This window comes from Urtica dioica, chromosome 2 (genome assembly GCF_054948205.1).
Source record: "Urtica dioica subsp. dioica isolate 48M chromosome 2, U.dioica_male_clone48M_v1_H2, whole genome shotgun sequence".
NCBI lineage: Eukaryota > Viridiplantae > Streptophyta > Magnoliopsida > Rosales > Urticaceae > Urtica > Urtica dioica.
This window is the reverse complement of record NC_142757.1, coordinates 24,957,038-24,978,473: the sequence shown is the minus strand read 5'-3', so window position 1 is coordinate 24,978,473 and position 21,436 is coordinate 24,957,038. Positions and strand designations below refer to the sequence as shown.

Below are 21,436 nucleotides of genomic sequence, written 5' to 3'. Positions count from 1 at the left end.
GTTAGACCTCGCTTAGATACCTTCAAGCGAAGTACTTAGCTCGCTTCAGTTTTTTGTCTTTCAGCATGTCGAAGTCTAAGAAGGTTGATTTGGCGAGGTCTCCGTCCAAAAGAAAAGATTTCATAGGGAGTGAGGACATCCTAGCGCCTTCCCTGGTTAATTCCACAGACATAAAACTCATTAGGAAAAAATACAATATCCCCGGGGAAGTTCATCATGTTCTTCCTCCCTCTGGAGATACAGCGAATTCAGTAGTAGAGGGTTACTGTTGTATGTACGAGATGTGGCTAGAGGAGTGCGGCCTTAGATTTTCTATCCACCCGCTTCTTTTAGATTTTTTAGAAGCCCTAGAGATGGCGATCCCACAAATATGTCTCAAATTTGTTCGGATGATCCATGGGTTCATATTCCTTGTGGAGGAGAACGTGGTTCATCTAACCGTGAACGATATACTTCGCCTCACGGTGGTGAAAGCCGACGCCAAGTGTTTTGGAGGCTCTCCCAACTAAATACGCGTACCGGGGGCGCAATTATTTCTTTTTTAGGGTCAACATCCATTCTTTAGGGGATCGCATTGGTGAATATATGTTTGACGTGGTCCAGCTTGCCAAGTATACTAACTGTTTTGAACTTTACTGATTTGTCGAAGTTTAACTTAGCATTTGTTCTGACTTTTATTTGGTCTTTCAGAGCGAATCAAGGACAAGAAAGCTGATCCGCAGTTCAAAGAGAAGCTTAAGCGACTTCACGGAGGTGATGTTTACTGGACCAAGATCACCCCGCTTCAATTCAATAAAGCAGGACTGTGGTCGTCACCAACTTGCCAGGATATCTACGTGACGCAGAAGGTGAGTTTGATTATGTTTATACTAAAAAAAAAATTTTGATCTCGTTGTTATGTCGGTTGTAGAAGACAACATGAACGTCAAAGTGAGCATGCGGGCAGCGAGGCGTCCCAAGTTCGAGGCGGAGGCCAAAGCGGCGACAGCGGCAAAAGCTACGAGCTCCCCTGAAGTCGAAGTGACTGGGGAGCATCTCAAGACTTCGATTCAGGTGATACCTTTGGATCATGGGGACAAGGAGACTTCGGCCGCCGGCCAAGGAGGGGAGAGTCGGGGTAAGACCCCGTGAACTGATGACCCCGGGACCGAGGGGGAGCGCACCAAGGGCGCCGCGGTTGTGGAGGTGCCAAGGAAAAGGAAGGCACCATCAGGGAGGGTCGACGTCCCAGGCGGTTCAGAAAAAGAAGGAGAAGAGATAGAGAAGGGGAGGAAGAAGAAGAAGAAATAAGAGAAGAAGAAAGATAAGAAGGAGAAGAGGGTGGAAGAGAACGAGGGAAGAAAAGGGTAAGGGGGTCGCAGCAGGAGGCGACTTTGAGGAAGCGGCCGAGGTCGCAGAAGAGGGGGAGGTTCAGGCCGCGATGCCCATAGCCATGACTACCCGATCGGGGGCGCCGATCACCTTTGCTAAGGAAGGGACTACCTCGCAGGCGCGAAGTGAGAGTCTCCCCGACTCTACGCCCGCGGTCTAGCAAGAAGAACCAGATCTATTTTCGGTTCGCGCAGGACTAGATGCTGAGCGAGGACAACTGCGCGTCCGCCGGGCTTATCCGTCAGATCTCTGATCCGGAGGTGCCCATGCCCAAGGTTCCTGGACTTCTCAAGCCCGCGTGGTATCGGACAATGGTGAACCATATCACAAGCATATGTCCAGAAACCCTTGCTTAATTTTTCTTTGCATCTTCGTATAACAGGGACTTATATTTTTCTTATACTTAGCGAAAAATTTGTCTTATTTTTAATTGGCCACGGACTTCAACAGCGGGGTCATGAAGCCGGAGAAAAGAGTTTGAGATCCGGAGGCAATGAACACTGACCTCGCTCAGGTGCAGGAGGGGACCGAGGTTCTCTGAAATCAACTGAGCGCGATGTAGGTGAAACTCGGCGATCTCCAGAGGGAGGCGGTGAAGGATGATATCGACAAGAAGGCGAAGGAGCTCGCTACTGACGCGTCCCTCGACTTGGGTATGGCGAGGTCTAACCTCGAGTCCAAGAAGGACTTGGTGCAGCGGCTTCATGGGCGTCTTAGGGAGGTCGAGGCTTCGCACGAGGTCATGGCCGCAGTCCATAGTGAGCTCAACGTGACCTGCAAGGGTCTAGAGAGTGAGCTAGAGGCAGCTCGCAAGGAGGCCGCCCGTGTCAAGAGGGAGATGAATGCCGAGATCGAGCAGGCAGTTCGCGCAGCCAAAAAGGCCCAGGCACTGAAGTACTAACCTATCATTGCCGAATACAAGGCTCGCCGAGCCAGGGAGGACAACACCATTGTTATCCTCAAGAAATTTGAGCAGTACAAGGGCAACTGGGATCTCATCAAGGACATCGAGAAGTACGACGCTGAATACAAAGTGGCAATTCCTGCGAAGGTCGACGACATCCCCATGACTCCGTACTCTTCGGAGTCAGATGGTGCAGACGTCGACCAGCCTCTTTTTACAAAGGATAGTAGTGCAGTGACCTCGGTTCATCCCGCTCCAACCAGCGTAGCCGCGACCTCAACTCCGCAAGCCGAAGCCGACGTCCCGAATCCCGAGGCTTGAGAAAGTTTTTTTTACAAGATTGTTCTGTCTTTTTATATTTTTTTTCTTATATTTTTTGTTGAGGGCCCCTTTGTTTTGGGCATGCTTGTATTTATTTTCAAACAATTAAGGTCTGGATGCTTTTTTTATTATTATTATTTATGTGGATGGTTATATATATTTTTTTTAATGCATGTTAATATTATCATATCCTGTTTCCTTTTGATAATATTTTTCTAAAGCTTGAATTGTGCTAAGTATAAAACTTAGGTTTGCGTAGAATTTGGCTAAGTATCGTAGGTTGTCGAAACCTCACGGTACTTAGAAGATACGTTTTTTAATTGATTAGCTAAGTATTTTGGTCATTTTAGACCTTAGGATACTCATGAATTATCCATCTTTTTGCCAAGAAAACTGCTAATTACTTTCGAAATACTTAGAAATTATAGGGGGTTTGAAGTGTTTCTGGATCGTTGCCAGATCGCTGTTTGAAATAGATGCGAGGTTGCTTTTGGGGCCGACCTTGAAATCCACGATTCGAGAACTGGTACACCTTTACTCATGCGATGGGAAGAATGAGCAGCGTGGAAGGAAGACATTACAAGGGTTCGCAGTCCTTGTTTATGTCGTCGGGTATTCGCAAGCTGTATCAGCTCGAAATTCGAAGTTTGTCAGGCATACAAAATGCGAGCTCTAGAGCTCGTAATTGTTTGGAATTTGACATTGAGACGACAATCAGATTTGTTTTGCGTTGGGGCTGCACCTATGAAGCAGGATGCCTACGTAACTTTGTGCACAGATCAAGCCAGTCGTAGTTCTATTTTTACTACTTTAACAGTAGTACTTTTTTAGGTTGATGATATTCCATGATCTCAAAATGGGAGTTTCTCCCAAGGTTTTGATCTCGTAGACTCCGGGTCGTACAACATCGGTAACTCAATATAGGCCTTTCCACTTCACTCTGATTTTTCTCGCGTTTAGCTCTGCGGTGTTTTGGAAAACCTTGTGAAGGACCAAATCTCTGACTTCGAACCTACACGCACTAACATTTTTATTGTAGAACTTAGTGTTAGACTGTCTGTATTGAGATAGTCTGACCAATGCATGTTCTCACTTTTCATCGACGAGGTCGAGTGAGTTGTTGTCGGCCCGTCTCGACCCGACGCGATTTAAAAACATCGCTCAAGGACACCCGCCATGACTCGGCCGGAGTCACCGGTCACCTCGAAGAAAAGACTCGGCGGAGACTCTCGGCCATCGCTCGGCCATTGCTCGAGGCCGGTCGGCCATCCATCAAGAGACGGCTCGGCCATCAATCGAGGACGCTCGGCCACCCAGCTCGTAGCATGGATACATGGAACACATCGTTAAGGTTGGACATGGATGGCGGTAACGCCAAGCGATAAGCTTTCTTGCCTACACGCTCAAGTATCTCAAAAGGCCCGACATACCTTGAACTGAGCTTTCATTTCTTTCCAAACCTCATTACCCCTCGCATCGGTGAGACTTTTAGGAAGACTTTCTCTCCTACTTCAAACTCTAGAGACCTTCTACGCTTATTTGCGTAGCTTTTCTGATGACTTTGTGTTGTCTTCATCCGGGCATGAATTTTCTTGATTGCTTCGGTGGTCTGCACGAGCAATTCAGGCCCGATGAACTAGCTCTCATGAGCTTCATCCCAATGAACTGGAGAGCGACACTTCCACCCATAAAGAGCTTCATAGGGTACCATCCCAATCGTCGCTTGATAACTGTTGTTGTACGAGAACTCGACCAAGGGAAGATAATGACTCCACGAGCCGTGGACCTCCAAAACACACGCTCAGAGCATATCTTCTAACACTTGGATCGTGCGTTCAGTCTGGCCATCAGTTTGGCGATGAAATGTAGTGCTGAATTTCAGTCGCATCCCCAAATGTCGTTGTGAACTCTTCCAAAATTTGGACGTGAAACGAGCATCACGGTCAGAGACGATTGAGCTAGGAACTCTACGTAGGTATACAATCTCCTTAATGTAGAGTTCAGGAAGTATATCCACGGTGTGAGTGGTCTTTATAGGTAGAAAATGAGATGATTTGGTCAATCTGTCAACAATAACCCAAACTGAATCCTGACCAATGGTGGTTTTAGGTAAACCAGACACGAAATCCATCGTTATCTGCTCCCATTTCCGTTGCGGAATCTCTAATAGTTGTAGCATTTCCGCTGGTTTTTGGTGTTCCGCCTTAATTTGTTGACAGGTAAGACATCTTTGAACAAATTCAACTACATCTTTCTTCATTCATGGCCACCAGTAGACTTTCTTCAAGTCTTGATACATCTTTGTCACACCTGGATGTACCGAATATGGTGTTCCATGAACTTCTTCCTGTTGGAATTGATCTAGGGTTAAGAAAAGATTTAACGCTTCTAGCAAGCAGCGGAAAATAAAAATTTTCTTTTAAACAAGTAAAACGATTTTACTAACCTAGACAAAGAGCAAGCACATGCGATTACACGTTTACTAACCTTTATGAAGCTTGATCGTTGAGAAGGTTGTGGAGGTTGAATCGCTCATCTCCCCACGCAGCTCGTCTTTCTTCGTTCTTCGGGAACTCGAGTAACCACGAAAGTTTCTATCACATAAATAACTCGAGGTAAGAAGGAATAAGTGTGTGCGCACTTTTAAACACAAGGACTCAAGAACAAGTCTTAGAGTCGAAGAGCTAAAACACTAGATCAAATGTGGACCTAGGTGCCAAAACAGAAACGAAAAGGGAAGAGAGAGAGAGAGAGATAGATGGGTCTCCACAAGGTCTAGAGAGAGAAACTCTCAATCTCTAAATTGTGTGGGATGAGAAAACAATGAGAATGAGGGCCCTATTTATAGGAGAGGAATTACCTTCAACAAGGTAGTTTTCTCTTCTATAGAATATCACATATTCATGAGCAAATATTGCCCTTATTTCCCTTAAGTCACACGGCCAAGAGAGCTTCTAGAAGCCCTTGGATTTGTTTCCTCTTTTGCTTCCTCTCTTGCTTTGGCCGAGATCCCTCTTGCCTTGTAGAGGAAATTTGTTTCCTCTTTTTCTCTCTTGTTTGGACGGCCAAGGCATCTAGAAGGTGCTTCTAGATTTTACTTCACTTGTTCATGACAACATAAGAAAAGCCCATTAAGAATTTTCAAGTAAAATTCCACAAAATGAAATTAATCCTCAAGGCCCAAAAATCTCATCAGGGCCGAGTAATTCATTTTTCATCATATGACAACGTCAAAAAATTTATTGACATTCATTTCGTCCTATGTCCTAAAAGACAAAAATATCCTTTAGACAATTTTTGTAAAACTTGTCTCGTTCTTGTTTTGACTTAGCTTCTAGTTTAACTAATCCTACTCGATATGACTTGTGACAGTGACCTCATGGATCCAAATGAACAAAGCTTAAGCTAACATACTTGGACTCAAAAGTTCACAAACCTTTTCCAAGTTTAGCTTAATGTCAACTGACTCTACTAAAGAGTTGACACTGAGAATCTCTCGGTTCAAATGAATTTATTTTCTACTCAAGAATTCAACTTAATTGTGATAAGTAGATCCACTGAATATTATCTATATTTACCCTTCATGAATATCATCAGCTAGTCGGGATTTACAAAATTACCATTTCACCCTTTTAGCTGTTATTTCCTCAACTCCTTTGTCGCTTGTGAATAAGTTAGAAACAATGTATTGACGAGAAGCTAACAAGTCACATTGATTCATCCAAATCCGTTATGACTCAATTTGGACACTGGCCAGTTCATTTATTCACATTCCAAGGAACAAAGCGTGAGGTGATATACATTGCATTTCAACAATCTTGTACGAATTCCATATCTATGAGATCTTCACAAAGTTAGTCATGACATCTTCATAACTTAGTATTCACCAATAGGTCCTGTTCAGAGTCACATAGTGAATCCGAACTCTGACTTTCTCAAATGAGAATACGTAAGCTATGAAATAACATTTCTCATTTCTGGATTGAGGTAAGCATGATACAATTCATACGTAGTGACTTCGAGACATAAGAGGTTAAATGGTTTGTTCTTATTCTCTCTCTAGAAGTGCACTGGTCAATTCAGTACCTTCAGAAGATACCTAGAAGAACTATAGAGTCTCCAACTCTCAATGTCCCACAACCAGACATCATAGATTCTCCTAACAATCGTACTGAGATCAATAGTCTTTTGATACTTAGATTGCGAATATATTGTTATAAGCAAACCATGAAGAGTTTGTTCATGCAAATTTACATTTGTCTCTTCATATATTGTTAGGTTTGTTTAAGGACTAAAGACTATAGATTATCATAAAGCTTCAAACAGATAAGGAAGAATGAATGAACGTTTCAACTTTTATTAATGATTCAGCAGTTACAAGCAAGTCTTTGTGAGACTTTATTACATTGAATGTACAAAAGTAAACACTATTACTCTTCTTGTGGGCACCATTGACAAACTTCCATCAATTGTCTCTTGATTTCCTCGTTGGACGGTATACAGACTCCACCGGTGCACCTCAGAATTTCCTTCTCACCCAGCTTAAATTCACCTTCTGTGACATTCTGCGCCTCAAACATCTTCCCAAGAAGATACTCGTCTGCATATTAACCATCCTTGATCTGTTCCAGCAACATTGGACGCAGCTGAGAGCGGCTAATCTTCCAGTGATCAGCTGAAGCTCTAGCTGCAGAGCATCGTCTTTTAGTTGAAGAGACGTTTCAACCAAACTTGCTAAGGACGCTACATATTTGCGGCTAAGCGCATCTGCGACTTTATTTACCTTACCAGGATGATAATGCGAATCAAAGTCATAGTCATTCAGAAGCTCCATCCAACGTCCTTGGCGCATGTTCAGCTCTTTCTGAGTAAAGAGATATTTCAGCGTCTTATGGTCCGTACAGATGTCGCAATGAACTCCATACAAATAACGTCTCCATATTTTCAGCGCAAAAACAACAGCTGCAAGCTCTAGATCATGTGTAGGGTACCGAGTCTCATAATCCTTCAGCTGTCGAGAGGCATATACGATGACTTTCCCATGCTGCATCAATACTGCGCCTAAAACTTGCTTAGACGCATCACAGTAGATAGCAAATCCAATGTCTGCCTGTGGAATTGTGAGCATTGGCTCCATTGTTAGCCAATTTTTTAGTTCTTGAAAGCTTTTCTCACACGTCATAGTCCACCATCTCTAGTTCGATTAAATCCTCTTTGAGAATATGATCTCAAATTTGGATAGGCATGCCTTTATACTAGTACAGTGACTGATATCTATCCCCTGAAGGCGTAAGCGTAACAAACAGATACTAGAATGTTTCTCTACTTTTACTCAGTAAGTCAGATCTTCTAGATGCAATGAATGAGTTTGTGGCTCTTGAATCTATCAATGTGTATGCAAAGAAGGAGTCTACGAAAGTCTGACCTGCGACTGTATTCGACGATCCTGCTTGGACTTCATCTTCACGTATAGAGAACACTCTCGCATTAGCCTTTGACTGCTCTTTCGAGGCGGGGATCTTTTCTTTCGGAGTTTTGCATGCACGCGACAGGTGACCCTCTTTCCTGGAACGGTAGCACACCAGATTACGGGCAAAACATTCACCTACGTGCGTTCCCCCGCATCTACCACATTGGGACGGTTGTGATCTTCCATGAGATTGGGTCTTCTTCGAAGATGACCCTGAACGTTTGTTGTTCCCATGGTTCCTTTCTTGGTTCACCGAACATGAACGGTTCCCCAAACTCGCTTGGAACCGATTACTGGAGCCTTGCTGGGACTTAGTTCCACTTCCCTGCTCCTGCCGATCCTGCCACTTCTGCTAAAAATTGGCTCTTTTCCGCCAACCATCTTGACTCGCATCATCAGACTCTGAAGGTGTTGTGGCAGGTGATTTCAGAGCGGGGGTCTGCTCATTGCTATTCTAACCTGCGACGCGCAAAGCTCTTTGCACGGCATTTGCATAAGTACGGGGCCCAATATCTCCACTGTCCACGTGATTCACTACATTCACGTTAAGCCCGTGCATATACTTCATTTTGCGAGCTTGGTCTGTGGGTACAAGGGAAGGAGCAAACCTTGCCAATGAATCAAACTTCACTGTATACTCAGCGACATACATTGAACCTTGGCTCAAGGTCATAAACTCGCGTACCTTGTTCGATAGGTTAGCTTCGTTAAGATACTTCCCATGAAACAAATTAAGGAAGTGTACCCATGTCATTGCATGAACATCCTTGTATGACGCCACTATCTCCCACCAACTCTTGGCCTCATCCTCCGGCTGATTTACGGCACATGCCACTTTCTCTGTGTCCATCAGCTGCATGTAGTTACTGATCTGTTGGATCTTCTCAAGCCACTTCTCAGCTGCAGTAGGATCAACGTTGCCATCAAAGGTCGGAGGCTTCTGCTTTCGAAACCTCTCGTACACCAGCTCACCAATCGGAGGGACAACGTCTGGCAACTCAAAATCCAGTTCTTCAGGAGGATCCACGGGCGCTGGCGGTGGATTCTCACGTCGTTCTTCCTGAGCTGGAGGTGCAGGGTTATGCTGGGGTGGCGTGTTCAATCTCGTTAATCGATCTGCGATCGTGTGACTCTACGCTTCTAGCTGTTGCGCAACCCCCTGGTCGCATTGAGTTTGCTCTTCTAGCTGTTGCGCGAGTCTTGCATTTTGTTGGTTTTGCGCCTCTAACAGTTGCGCAAACCTTTCCTCTCGAAGGGCTGCTTCTGCAGCCTGTCTCTCAAGAGCTCGTCGAATATCCTCGAGATTTGCTGCATGTTCATTTCCGAAACTAGAGAACCTTCATTTAGGAGGCATTCTTTCTCAATCAAAGTTAGGGCGATCGGAGACAACTGATCGAAGAGCTCCTCGTCCGAGTCCTCCTCTAGATCGTCCTCCTCTAGATCACCTAGCGCATTGGCGGCCCCGACCAGCTCCTCATCGTCGTCGTTATCAGAAATATCGATAACTAGTGGAGCTGGCGGCGGCGGCGGAACATTCGGAGGCAGACCTGCAGGTGGTGGATGAGGAACAGGCGGAGCTGAAGGTCGACAACCAACCATCATCTGAACTAGGAACGACAGTCGCTCCCTCAACACTGGTGTAAAGGATAACTTTTGAATCTCGCCGTTTGTAAAATTTACGAGCTTCCGTTTGTTACAATTAAATTAATGAATGAATTATGGACGTTGAAGTTTAGAGAGTTAATTTAAATTATTTTACGGTAATGGAAAATCTCGGAATAAATAAAGGATTTATCGAGTTCGTCTCGAGTAATAAATTATTTTCCGATGATATATTCCGGAATTTAATTTAAGAAATAAATTCTCAAGGATGAGAATTATTTCCGAGAAACCTTAAATATATTTAAATTAATCGAGAATGAACAGGAAATTCTCGGTTTAGTTATTTAATTAAAATCCGATCAGTCACGGATTTAATTAAATAATTACATTACAACGGACGTGATTGTAATGAAAGTTCGGGACCCATTTATAAGAATTTTTGAGTTTGGGGTCGGTTTGGAGAGGAGGATATGGGAGGGATCTATGAGCAAATAAGGGATTCTTTTTTTCTTCTCTTATCTTCTTCTATCTTCTACTCTCTTCTTCTTCCCTTCTTCACTTCACGTGACCTTCTTCTTTTTCTTTCTTCTTCTCTTCACCAGCGTGACCTGCAGAGGATAACAAAGAGAAAAAAAAAAAAAAATTCGTTAGCTCCAAAGCATCGTCGCCACCGAGCGCTACCTCACCGCCATCTTCTCTCCCTCTCCTTCTACCTTCTCCTTCATCGCGCGTCCTCACCGAGAAGCTCCGAGCCGCGCGCGCGCCATCCAGCCGAGACTGAGCGTCGCCGCGCGCGACCGCCGCGAGTCGCCGAGCACGCCGGCCACGAGGAGACGCCAGAGAGTGAGAGGGTGGACACCGGAGGGTTCAATTCCTCCAGAAACGAGGTGAAATTCCTTTTACCCAAATTGAAATTCAAGATTAGGGTTTCATGAGATTGATTTGGGGATTTCGAGTTCTATGAGGATTTTGAGAAATTGATTGTGTTTAGTTGTTATTTGAGCTTGATTTTGAGGTTTGGACTCGAATTGTTGAGATTTGGTTTTGTACCGTGTCATTGAGTTTGGCCGAATGAATTTCTCTTGCTCAGCGTGTATGTTGATTTGAAATTCTGAGTTGGTGATGATCTTTGTTGTGCTAGAAGTATGAGGCTGTGATGAACTGAGATTTTGACAGTATTGATGTGGTTTGATTTGGAATTTGATGATGGCCGTGTGGCTCTTTGTTGTGGCTGTGAGTTTACTTGGCCGTGAGACTTGTTTTGAAATGTGATATATGTAGGCTCGGTTTTTATGAGTGGTTTTTTGAGATAGAAATGTGAAGTTTATGTCAACTAAAGTGATTTGTTGACAAGATTAGAGATTTTGTGACAAATTATGTTATCAGTGGTTTGATTTCGGGTTCTAAGTCGAGTCGGGAATTGGATTTGTAAATTGACTCGATGTTTATTTCTGAATTTCACAGCCCAGTCACAGATCGGATAGAATCGAGCGAGAGCCGGCAGAACTGAACGCGTTGAAGCCGGAAAAGTAGTGAATTCAGAACAGATTTTTAATGCTCGATCTCACTCGTGAGTCGTTTATCGCTTTATAGCGTTAGACTCGAGTCTTAATTTTGGATTTGAGATTTGTACTCAAGGATTATTAATTATTTATTAAGAGATGTTCGAGAATTTAATTTTTGGTTAATTCATTTAGAATTCTCGGTTTGTACTATTTTCGGATTATTCATTTAATTTATTTAAGACTCGTTAAATAATGATTTGGATTTTATTTCGTACTCATTCTCTGGTACGAATTCGTACGAGTCTTGAATAAGTTCAAATTCCGAAAAGCCGGGAAATAAGTGAATTAAATTCTCGAACCCCTGAACCGACTCGCAGTGAATCCCGATAACGAACCTTAAGCTTGTCATCACCTTTCGGATCTTTGGCTAATGAGTTTTCAACTTTGGGTTTTAGTTTCTCGACGCCTCAGAACGTGATAACGCTCCAGGATGTGTAGAGTCTCGGGAAGCGTGAAAAGCGAGGAAACTCCAGAAGTCAACCAATTTTCAGACGATCTTTTCCGGGTAAGTGTGGAGATATAAGTCAACTACTTACCAAGGGAATAACCCTGTTTGTTTGTGCATTTACTTGTTAGTAAACAAGAGTAGCTGAGAGCCCTAAAATGAATAAACTTGAAAGTTAAGGCTTCGGCCACTCTTGCTTGAAAACTTAGTTCGGGTACGCCCGTTAGGTTCAAACGCTAACTTGAACCAGCCACGTTGTTGCTTTGTTGTTGTTAGATCCCTCTGCTAACCATAGAGTTTGGCTAGATCGGAGGTGACAGGAGAGCATGTTAGACTCTCGGATTCGAGCCGAGGGTAGAAGTACCGGGAGTCACATCCTGAGTCTTCAATCTAAAACACTTAACGAGCATGAAAGGGAAACCATAATTCTTTCGGGATTTATCCCGAGACGCTCTCCTGTTTGTAATTAGTTGTATACTCTATAAGCTAGAGTATCCAAACAATAAATAATGTTGTCGGTGGTACCCACGAGTACCGACTCGTGTTGAGGACTAAGACGGTCCTGATGGCGCTGAGTACTCCACGGGAGCTGCTGAGAGCACCCCGTTCTAGCAATGGGAAAGGTCGCCCCGGCGAGCCCATTTGCTGTGTCATGACGACACGTAGCGCCGGCGCCCAAATGAAGATGGTACCACTAGTGGATCCCAGACAGTCTTAAAACACTTAAGCTACTGATGACTACTGCTCGAAGTCTGAGGTTGGCTTCTTGTCATTCCAAGGGTTGTAGCAGGGGATGTTGTATAACCTTGTGGAATGGCAAGTGATAGCGTAGAGCGAGGCCCCGCGTTAGGCATGCTCTTGAATCATATGTATCTGCATTCTGCATTCTTGTATATTTGTTTGCACGTCACATGGCATTAGTCGTTTTACTTTATAGATAGACTCCCACTTACTGAGTCAATCGACTCACAGTTTTATGACCCTTGGTAATGTAGATAAGGGAAAAGCTGGTAAGCGGGACACGAGATTGAAGACCGAGACTGAGCGCGTATTGCCTTGACCTATGGGCTATGGGGTTTCTTAATCGGGGGTTAGTGTCTTCTGTTGAAACGTTCCGGAACATATTTGTATAGGAGTCGCTATAAGACTCTAAGTTATAAAAGCGAAAAATTTCCCCGAATTTTTGCAAACTATTTTATTATATAATCTTATGAGATATTATGCTTAATTAATGTGTTTATATTATGAGTTATGTATAGATTTGAGTTGATCAGTCGCGGTTCGTGGGCGAGCTGTCGCTCGCGGGTCGTGACAGATTTTGTGGTATCAGAGCTCCAGGTTTAGCCGTTTCTGTAGACTTGGGATACGTGTTCTCGGTATAGGTCGCGAGTATGCCATGTGATAGTGTTGTGCTTAGATTCGACCTGTCTAGAGATAGGTTCGACATGATGCAGGATGAGTTGCTAGGAGTTAGATCTCTCCTCCCCGATGAGATTCGTCTGTACCGCGATGCGATCACGTGAATTCCTTCGACCGCAAGTACGTTCAGTGTCGTGGGAGGCACCATCACTTAGGGGCCGGTGGATCGGTCTGACTTGTGAGTGGATGAGTGCCATCTCGACGTTTCACTACTCCAGTACGAATATCGCGATGACCCCTCCTTATTGGCCAACGTTGAGTCGATGGACTCGTTTCACCGCTGACGGTATTATCAGCCGAGATTGTGAGATGTTTCAGAAGGTGATACAATACACGTTGGGGCCAGGAGAGGGGGACGAGTGGGAGGAGCAACTTACGAATTCTACCGGCTCGGGATTGAATCGGTTGTCCGATATGGAGACCGACTTGTCCAAGAAATTGTGGATCGGTGTCCGATGTGCTCGAGGATAGACTCCAGCGAGGTATCGAGTATTGGGAGCTATGTGTAGAGCTCCAATATCTGACGCTGGAATCTGATTGTCCCTTGTTCGCTGTCTTGCGAATGCAGACCGAATTCCTCGTCGTGACGCGATGTGGTATATGAGTACCTTACCCCCGATGATTGTTTTTCCGGTGGTTGTTCCGCATGATGACGAGAAGGTTGACTGTGACGAGGGAGATTCCGAGGAGGATCCCGCTGAGCCTTCGGACGACCCAGCTGCGTAGACGTTTGCTTGTCAACCACGAGAGTGGTTGCTTTGTGTGTGTAATGAGAGAACTAGCATTTTGTGCTTAAGTCTCGTTTGACTAGGCCTTGAGAGGCTAGTCCATGTTGGTTATGCATTCTCGATGATGTGACTTGGATTTTAACCATGCCCTCTTCCATGTGTAGAATTGAGTAGGCATGGGGCCTAGACAAGACCCGTCTAATGCCGAGAATGTTACAGCGGCGGATCTCACGGAGATCAGACGCATGCTGGAGAGACAAGGTGCCGACGCAACCCCAGAGAGATGAGATGAATCGGAGGTTCGCGCAGCAGCTAGAAGAGCATAACCACACGATCGCGGAACTCAACAAGGTTGAACGCGCTGTCTCAACAGCACCCAACGCCTCCAATTCCTGGAAAACGACGTGAGAATCCACATCCAGTGCATGTGGATCCTCTTGAAGAGCTCAACCTCCTGATTCCTGACGTCGACCCTTCAGTGGGCAAGCCTGTGTACGAGAGATTTTGTAAGCAAAAAAAAAAAAAAAAACCTCCGGCGTTTGGAGGCAATGTTGATCCAGCTGCATTTGGGAATTGGATCAAGAAGATGCAGCGGATCCTCAACTTTATGTAGCTATCTAATACAGAGTGAGTGGCTTGCGTCATAATCAGCTAGAAGATGAGGCTAGGGGCTGATGAGAGGTGATGGCATCGTCTGAGGATGTCCACTCGATGACATGGATCCATGGAAAGTACTTGAGTGAAGCTAACTTGTCGGACAAGGTACGTGAGCTTGTGAGCCTATGACAAGGTTCAATGTCAGTATCAGAATATATGACAAAGTTCGACACGTTAGCGAGGTTCGCTTCTTCCCTAGTCCCTACTGATCAGGCTAGGAAGATGAAGTACATGCATGGGCTCAACGTGGATATCGTGAGCCAAGTGGATAGCGGCGATGATGGACCTCGCTCTTACGCCAACGCCGTGCAAAGAGCTTTGCGGATTGCTGGTTGGCGCGAGGGTGATCGGACTCCTGCACCAGAACCAACTGCTGCAACACCTTCTAAAGCTGCTGGCCCTAAGCATAGTGAATCAAGGAAAAGATTCAGAACCCAATTGAGATGGGAGAGTCGGCCGCAGCAAAGAGACAGAATGAGGTCCCAGCAAGGCTCGAGTTATTGACCTCATGTAAGTTTTGGAAACTGATCACTATCGGTGAACCATACCAAAAGCTGGAAAGATAGGGGACGGTCAGGGCCGCCTAGTAAGAAGCCTATGACCTCTGGAAGCAATCAGTCGCCCATGTGCCGAAGGTGTGGCAGATCGCACGAGGGAGAGTGTTATGCTCGTGCGCTGGTGTGTTTCAGATGCGGGAAATAGGGTCATCTGTCTCGGGTATGTGAGAATCCAGAAGTAAAGACCCCTGCACCCAAAGAGCGCCGAAAGCTAATGCCAGAGTCTTTTCCATCCGTGAAGATGAAGTATGAGCAGCGTCGTCCACCGCTGTCACAAGTCAGATTTTCGTGGATTCCTTCTCTGCATAGGCATTGATAGGTGCAGGAGCCACGCATTCATTCATCACATCCAGAAAGTCTGACCAGTTGGGTGAGCATCAGAAGGAAGTTTCGTACCCGTTTGTTACGGCTACGCCTTCTGGAGAAAAGTACCGGTCGTTATGCTGGTATAGAGATATGCCCATCCGAGTTCATGATTGGATAATGGAAGCACACTTGATAGCATTGGAAATGGTGGACTATGACGTAATCCTTGGAATGGATTGGTTGAGTATGGCTTTGGCAGAATTGAAGGAACTCAAGAGGCAGCTACAAGAGTTGCTTGACAAAGGGTTCATACGACCGAGCCATTCACCTTGGGGAGCGCATGTCTTGTTCGTGAAAAGGCTGATGGTTCATCACGGCTATGTATTAACTACCGTGGGTTGAACAAAGTAATGATCGAGAACAAGTATCCATTGCCATGGATCGCAGATCTTTTTGATCAACTGTCAGGAGCGACAGTGTTCTCGAAGATTGACTTGCGTTCGGGATACCATCAGCTGAAGGATTACGAAACCCGATATCCTACACATAATCTAGAACTTGCTGCAGTAGTGTTTGCAGTCAAGATATGACGACACTACCTGTACGGAGTCCATTGAGACATCTATACAGACCACAAAACGGTAAACAGGGTGACTTCAAGTTGGATGAGAACGAGATTCTAAGGTGCAACGGAAGAGTTTGTGTGCCTTCCAACGAGAAAGTCAGGAAGCAGTTAATGGAAGAAGCTCACAGAGCACCATATTCGGAACATCCAGGCGTGACAAAGATGTATCAAGACTTGAGAAAGGTGTATTGGTGGCCAGGAATGAAGAAAGACATAGCCGAGTTTGTCCAAAAGTGCCTAACTTGTCAACAAGTTAAGGCATAACATAAGAAACCAGCTGTAATGCTGCAACCACTAGAGATTCCACAGTGGAAGTGGGAGCAGATAACGATGGATTTTGTGTCAGGATTGCCAAAAACCACAACTAGACACGACTCAGTATGGGTCATTGTTGACAGATTGACCAAATTAGCTCATTTCCTGCCCATCAAAACCACTCACACCGTGGATAAGCTCGCTGAACTCTAAATAAAGGATATTGTACGTCTTCATGGGGTTCCTAGCTCGATTGTTTCTGACCGTGATGCTCGCTTCACATCCAGGTTCCGGAAAAGATAACAAGAGAACCTGGGGACTCGCCTGAAGTTTAGTATTGTTTTCACCCGCAAACCGATGGTCAAAGCGAACGAACGATCCAAGTGTTGGAAGATATGCTCCGAGCTTGTGTTTCAGACTTCCAGGGCTCGTGAAGTCGTTATCTTCCGCTAGTTGAGTTCTCGTACAAAAATAGGCTATCAGGCGTCAATTGACATGGCGCCGTATGAAGCTCTATATGGGCGGAAGTGTCTCTCTTCAGTTCATTGGGATGAAACTGGTGAGAGCAAGCTTGTTGGACCTGAGATACTAGAGCAGACCACAGAAGCAGTTAAGAAAATCCAAGCTCGGATGAAATCGTCCCAGAGTTGTCGAAAAAAAACTACGCTGACAGGCGTAGGAGGCCTCTAGAGTTTGAAACAGGAAAGAAAGTTTTTCTGAAGATCTCACCTATGCGAGGAGTTATGAGGTTTGGAAAGAAAGGGAAAACTCAGTCCAAGGTATGTTGGACCTTTTGAGATCCTTGAGCATGCAGTCCAGACAGCTTATTGCTTGGCGTTACCGCCGTCTATGTCAAACCTGCACGATGTGTTCCACATGTTCATGTTACGGAAGTACGTGTCTGACCCTTCGCATGTTCTGCAAGAGCAAGAGGTTGAGATCTCTCCTGAAATCAGATATGAAGAACCAGCTGTAGCGATTCTTGATCGCAAAGATAAAGTCTTAAGGAACAAGACCATTCATTTGGTCAAGGTTTTGTGGAAGAGGCATGCTGTAGAAGAAGTTACATCGGAGCTCGAAAGTGAGATGCAAAAGAAGTACCCTGCTCTGTTTTAAGTTTCGAGGACGAAACTCTTTTAAGGGGGTAGAGATTGTAAAGGATAACTTTTGAATCTCGCCGTTTGTAAAATTTACGAGCTTCCGTTTGTTACAATTAAATTAATGAATGAATTATGGACGTTGAAGTTTAGAGAGTTAATTTAAATTATTTTACGGTAATGGAAAATCTCGGAATAAATAAAGGATTTATCGAGTTCGTCTCGAGTAATAAATTATTTTCCGATGATATATTCCGGAATTTAATTTAAGAAATAAATTCTCAAGGATGAGAATTATTTCCGAGAAACCTTAAATATATTTAAATTAATCGAGAATGAACAGGAAATTCTCGGTTTAGTTATTTAATTAAAATCCGATCAGTCACGGATTTAATTAAATAATTACATTACAACGGACGTGATTGTAATGAAAGTTCGGGACCCATTTATAAGAATTTTTGAGTTTGGGGTCGGTTTGGAGAGGAGGATATGGGAGGGATCTATGAGCAAATAAGGGATTCTTTTTTTCTTCTCTTATCTTCTTCTATCTTCTACTCTCTTCTTCTTCCCTTCTTCACTTCACGTGACCTTCTTCTTTTTCTTTCTTCTTCTCTTCACCAGCGTGACCTGCAGAGGATAACAAAGAGAAAAAAAAAAAAAAATTCGTTAGCTCCAAAGCATCGTCGCCACCGAGCGCTACCTCACCGCCATCTTCTCTCCCTCTCCTTCTACCTTCTCCTTCATCGCGCGTCCTCACCGAGAAGCTCCGAGCCGCGCGCGCGCCATCCAGCCGAGACTGAGCGTCGCCGCGCGCGACCGCCGCGAGTCGCCGAGCACGCCGGCCACGAGGAGACGCCAGAGAGTGAGAGGGTGGACACCGGAGGGTTCAATTCCTCCAGAAACGAGGTGAAATTCCTTTTACCCAAATTGAAATTCAAGATTAGGGTTTCATGAGATTGATTTGGGGATTTCGAGTTCTATGAGGATTTTGAGAAATTGATTGTGTTTAGTTGTTATTTGAGCTTGATTTTGAGGTTTGGACTCGAATTGTTGAGATTTGGTTTTGTACCGTGTCATTGAGTTTGGCCGAATGAATTTCTCTTGCTCAGCGTGTATGTTGATTTGAAATTCTGAGTTGGTGATGATCTTTGTTGTGCTAGAAGTATGAGGCTGTGATGAACTGAGATTTTGACAGTATTGATGTGGTTTGATTTGGAATTTGATGATGGCCGTGTGGCTCTTTGTTGTGGCTGTGAGTTTACTTGGCCGTGAGACTTGTTTTGAAATGTGATATATGTAGGCTCGGTTTTTATGAGTGGTTTTTTGAGATAGAAATGTGAAGTTTATGTCAACTAAAGTGATTTGTTGACAAGATTAGAGATTTTGTGACAAATCATGTTATCAGTGGTTTGATTTCGGGTTCTAAGTCGAGTCGGGAATTGGATTTGTAAATTGACTCGATGTTTATTTCTGAATTTCACAGCCCAGTCACAGATCGGATAGAATCGAGCGAGAGCCGGCAGAACTGAACGCGTTGAAGCCGGAAAAGTAGTGAATTCAGAACAGATTTTTAATGCTCGATCTCACTCGTGAGTCGTTTATCGCTTTATAGCGTTAGACTCGAGTCTTAATTTTGGATTTGAGATTTGTACTCAAGGATTATTAATTATTTATTAAGAGATGTTCGAGAATTTAATTTTTGGTTAATTCATTTAGAATTCTCGGTTTGTACTATTTTCGGATTATTCATTTAATTTATTTAAGACTCGTTAAATAATGATTTGGATTTTATTTCGTACTCATTCTCTGGTACGAATTCGTACGAGTCTTGAATAAGTTCAAATTCCGAAAAGCCGGGAAATAAGTGAATTAAATTCTCGAACCCCTGAACCGACTCGCAGTGAATCCCGATAACGAACCTTAAGCTTGTCATCACCTTTCGGATCTTTGGCTAATGAGTTTTCAACTTTGGGTTTTAGTTTCTCGACGCCTCAGAACGTGATAACGCTCCAGGATGTGTAGAGTCTCGGGAAGCGTGAAAAGCGAGGAAACTCCAGAAGTCAACCAATTTTCAGACGATCTTTTCCGGGTAAGTGTGGAGATATAAGTCAACTACTTACCAAGGGAATAACCCTGTTTGTTTGTGCATTTACTTGTTAGTAAACAAGAGTAGCTGAGAGCCCTAAAATGAATAAACTTGAAAGTTAAGGCTCCGGCCACTCTTGCTTGAAAACTTAGTTCGGGTACGCCCGTTAGGTTCAAACGCTAACTTGAACCAGCCACGTTGTTGCTTTGTTGTTGTTAGATCCCTCTGCTAACCATAGAGTTTGGCTAGATCGGAGGTGACAGGAGAGCATGTTAGACTCTCGGATTCGAGCCGAGGGTAGAAGTACCGGGAGTCACATCCTGAGTCTTCAATCTAAAACACTTAACGAGCATGAAAGGGAAACCATAATTCTTTCGGGATTTATCCCGAGACGCTCTCCTGTTTGTAATTAGTTGTATACTCTATAAGCTAGAGTATCCAAACAATAAATAATGTTGTCGGTGGTACCCACGAGTACCGACTCGTGTTGAGGACTAAGACGGTCCTGATGGCGCTGAGTACTCCACGGGAGCTGCTGAGAGCACCCCGTTCTAGCAATGGGAAAGGTCGCCCCGGCGAGCCCATTTGCTGTGTCATGACGACACGTAGCGCCGGCGCCCAAATGAAGATGGTACCACTAGTGGATCCCAGACAGTCTTAAAACACTTAAGCTACTGATGACTACTGCTCGAAGTCTGAGGTTGGCTTCTTGTCATTCCAAGGGTTGTAGCAGGGGATGTTGTATAACCTTGTGGAATGGCAAGTGATAGCGTAGAGCGAGGCCCCGCGTTAGGCATGCTCTTGAATCATATGTATCTGCATTCTGCATTCTTGTATATTTGTTTGCACGTCACATGGCATTAGTCGTTTTACTTTATAGATAGACTCCCACTTACTGAGTCAATCGACTCACAGTTTTATGACCCTTGGTAATGTAGATAAGGGAAAAGCTGGTAAGCGGGACACGAGATTGAAGACCGAGACCGAGCGCGTATTGCCTTGACCTATGGGCTATGGGGTTTCTTAATCGGGGGTTAGTGTCTTCTGTTGAAACGTTCCGGAACATATTTGTATAGGAGTCGCTATAAGACTCTAAGTTATAAAAGCGAAAAATTTCCCCGAATTTTTGCAAACTATTTTATTATATAATCTTATGAGATATTATGCTTAATTAATGTGTTTATATTATGAGTTATGTATAGATTTGAGTTGATCAGTCGCGGTTCGTGGGCGAGCTGTCGCTCGCGGGTCGTGACAACTGGCATCGAGGGATAGTCTCCCACCAGTCGAGTGTCAGCGTACTCATGGAGTAGACCACAAAAGAAGACTTGCTGCTGCTCCCTATCTTCCAGAGCGAAGGGACATGTGTCCACAACCTCCGTCAAAAAAACGAATATCGTACTGCTGTATTGACTCAAACTCGAACTGGTGGAAGCGTCGAACACCCTCTACCCAGCTATCGACAGACCCCTTATACCCGAAAGAGACGCCCATCACCTGTTGGAACACCCCCAAGATCGGTGGGCATTCCCAGCGACAATGTACTCGGTCCACCGAGTAAGGGCAGGACCCCGAAGCAAGGTGGTAGCGACGCTGGGGCGGTAGTGGTGCGGCATCCCGACCGCGTCCATCCAATCAATCGTGAGTCTGAGCTAGGTGACCCACGAAATCGTGCTCCGATGACCACTAAAGGTCGGAGCGTTCGGTGGAACAGCCGCCATCACGTGCTGGCGACTGTAAATCCCTCCATGCGCCATCTTGGGTACCTATCAAAAGAATGGCCAATGGTTAGCCCATCATCGATCAAAAACCCGTACCGCAACGCATATCTTAGGTCTACAGAAACAGCTAAAATTGGGCTCTGATACCACCAAATCTGTCATAACCCGCGAGCGTCGTCAACTCACCCGCGAGCGTCGTCAACTCACCCGCGAGCCACGACTCACACCATAATATAGTATATTATCATCTCTTGATTTAAATAAATTTTAAACAAGGCCGAAAAATTTATTAATTAAACATACGATA

General features: G+C 44.6%; 1 protein-coding gene and 2 long non-coding RNA genes across 3 annotated transcripts; all 3 read left to right on the top strand.

The window, feature by feature from the left end:
- Nucleotides 1-11,080: 11,080 nt before the first annotated feature.
- Nucleotides 11,081-12,954, top strand: LOC149404213 (uncharacterized). Its single transcript, XR_016295375.1, has 3 exons — nucleotides 11,081-11,238; nucleotides 11,629-11,738; nucleotides 12,674-12,954. It is a non-coding gene; the product is annotated as an uncharacterized LOC149404213 (long non-coding RNA).
- Nucleotides 12,955-16,720: 3,766 nt separating this feature from the next.
- LOC149404212 (uncharacterized) lies at nucleotides 16,721-17,341 on the top strand. Its single transcript, XM_089607449.1, has 2 exons — nucleotides 16,721-16,871; nucleotides 17,040-17,341. Exons 1-2 carry the CDS (start codon nucleotides 16,721-16,723, stop codon nucleotides 17,339-17,341), a joined length of 453 nt encoding a protein of 150 aa, XP_089463575.1.
- Nucleotides 17,342-18,789: 1,448 nt separating this feature from the next.
- Nucleotides 18,790-20,659, top strand: LOC149404211 (uncharacterized). The gene is made up of 3 exons (XR_016295374.1): nucleotides 18,790-18,911; nucleotides 19,302-19,411; nucleotides 20,347-20,659. It is a non-coding gene; the product is annotated as an uncharacterized LOC149404211 (long non-coding RNA).
- The last annotated feature ends 777 nt before the right edge of the window (nucleotides 20,660-21,436 follow it).

Bases quoted from the DNA above. Each gene is read 5' to 3' on its own strand.
- LOC149404212 (XM_089607449.1), top strand. From the start codon at position 16,721: ATGGCGCCGTATGAAGCTCTATATGGGCGGAAGTGTCTCTCTTCAGTT. The intron at 16,872-17,039 runs GTTGTCGAAAAA...TTGAGCATGCAG, and splicing joins TCGGATGAAATCGTCCCAGA to TCCAGACAGCTTATTGCTTG.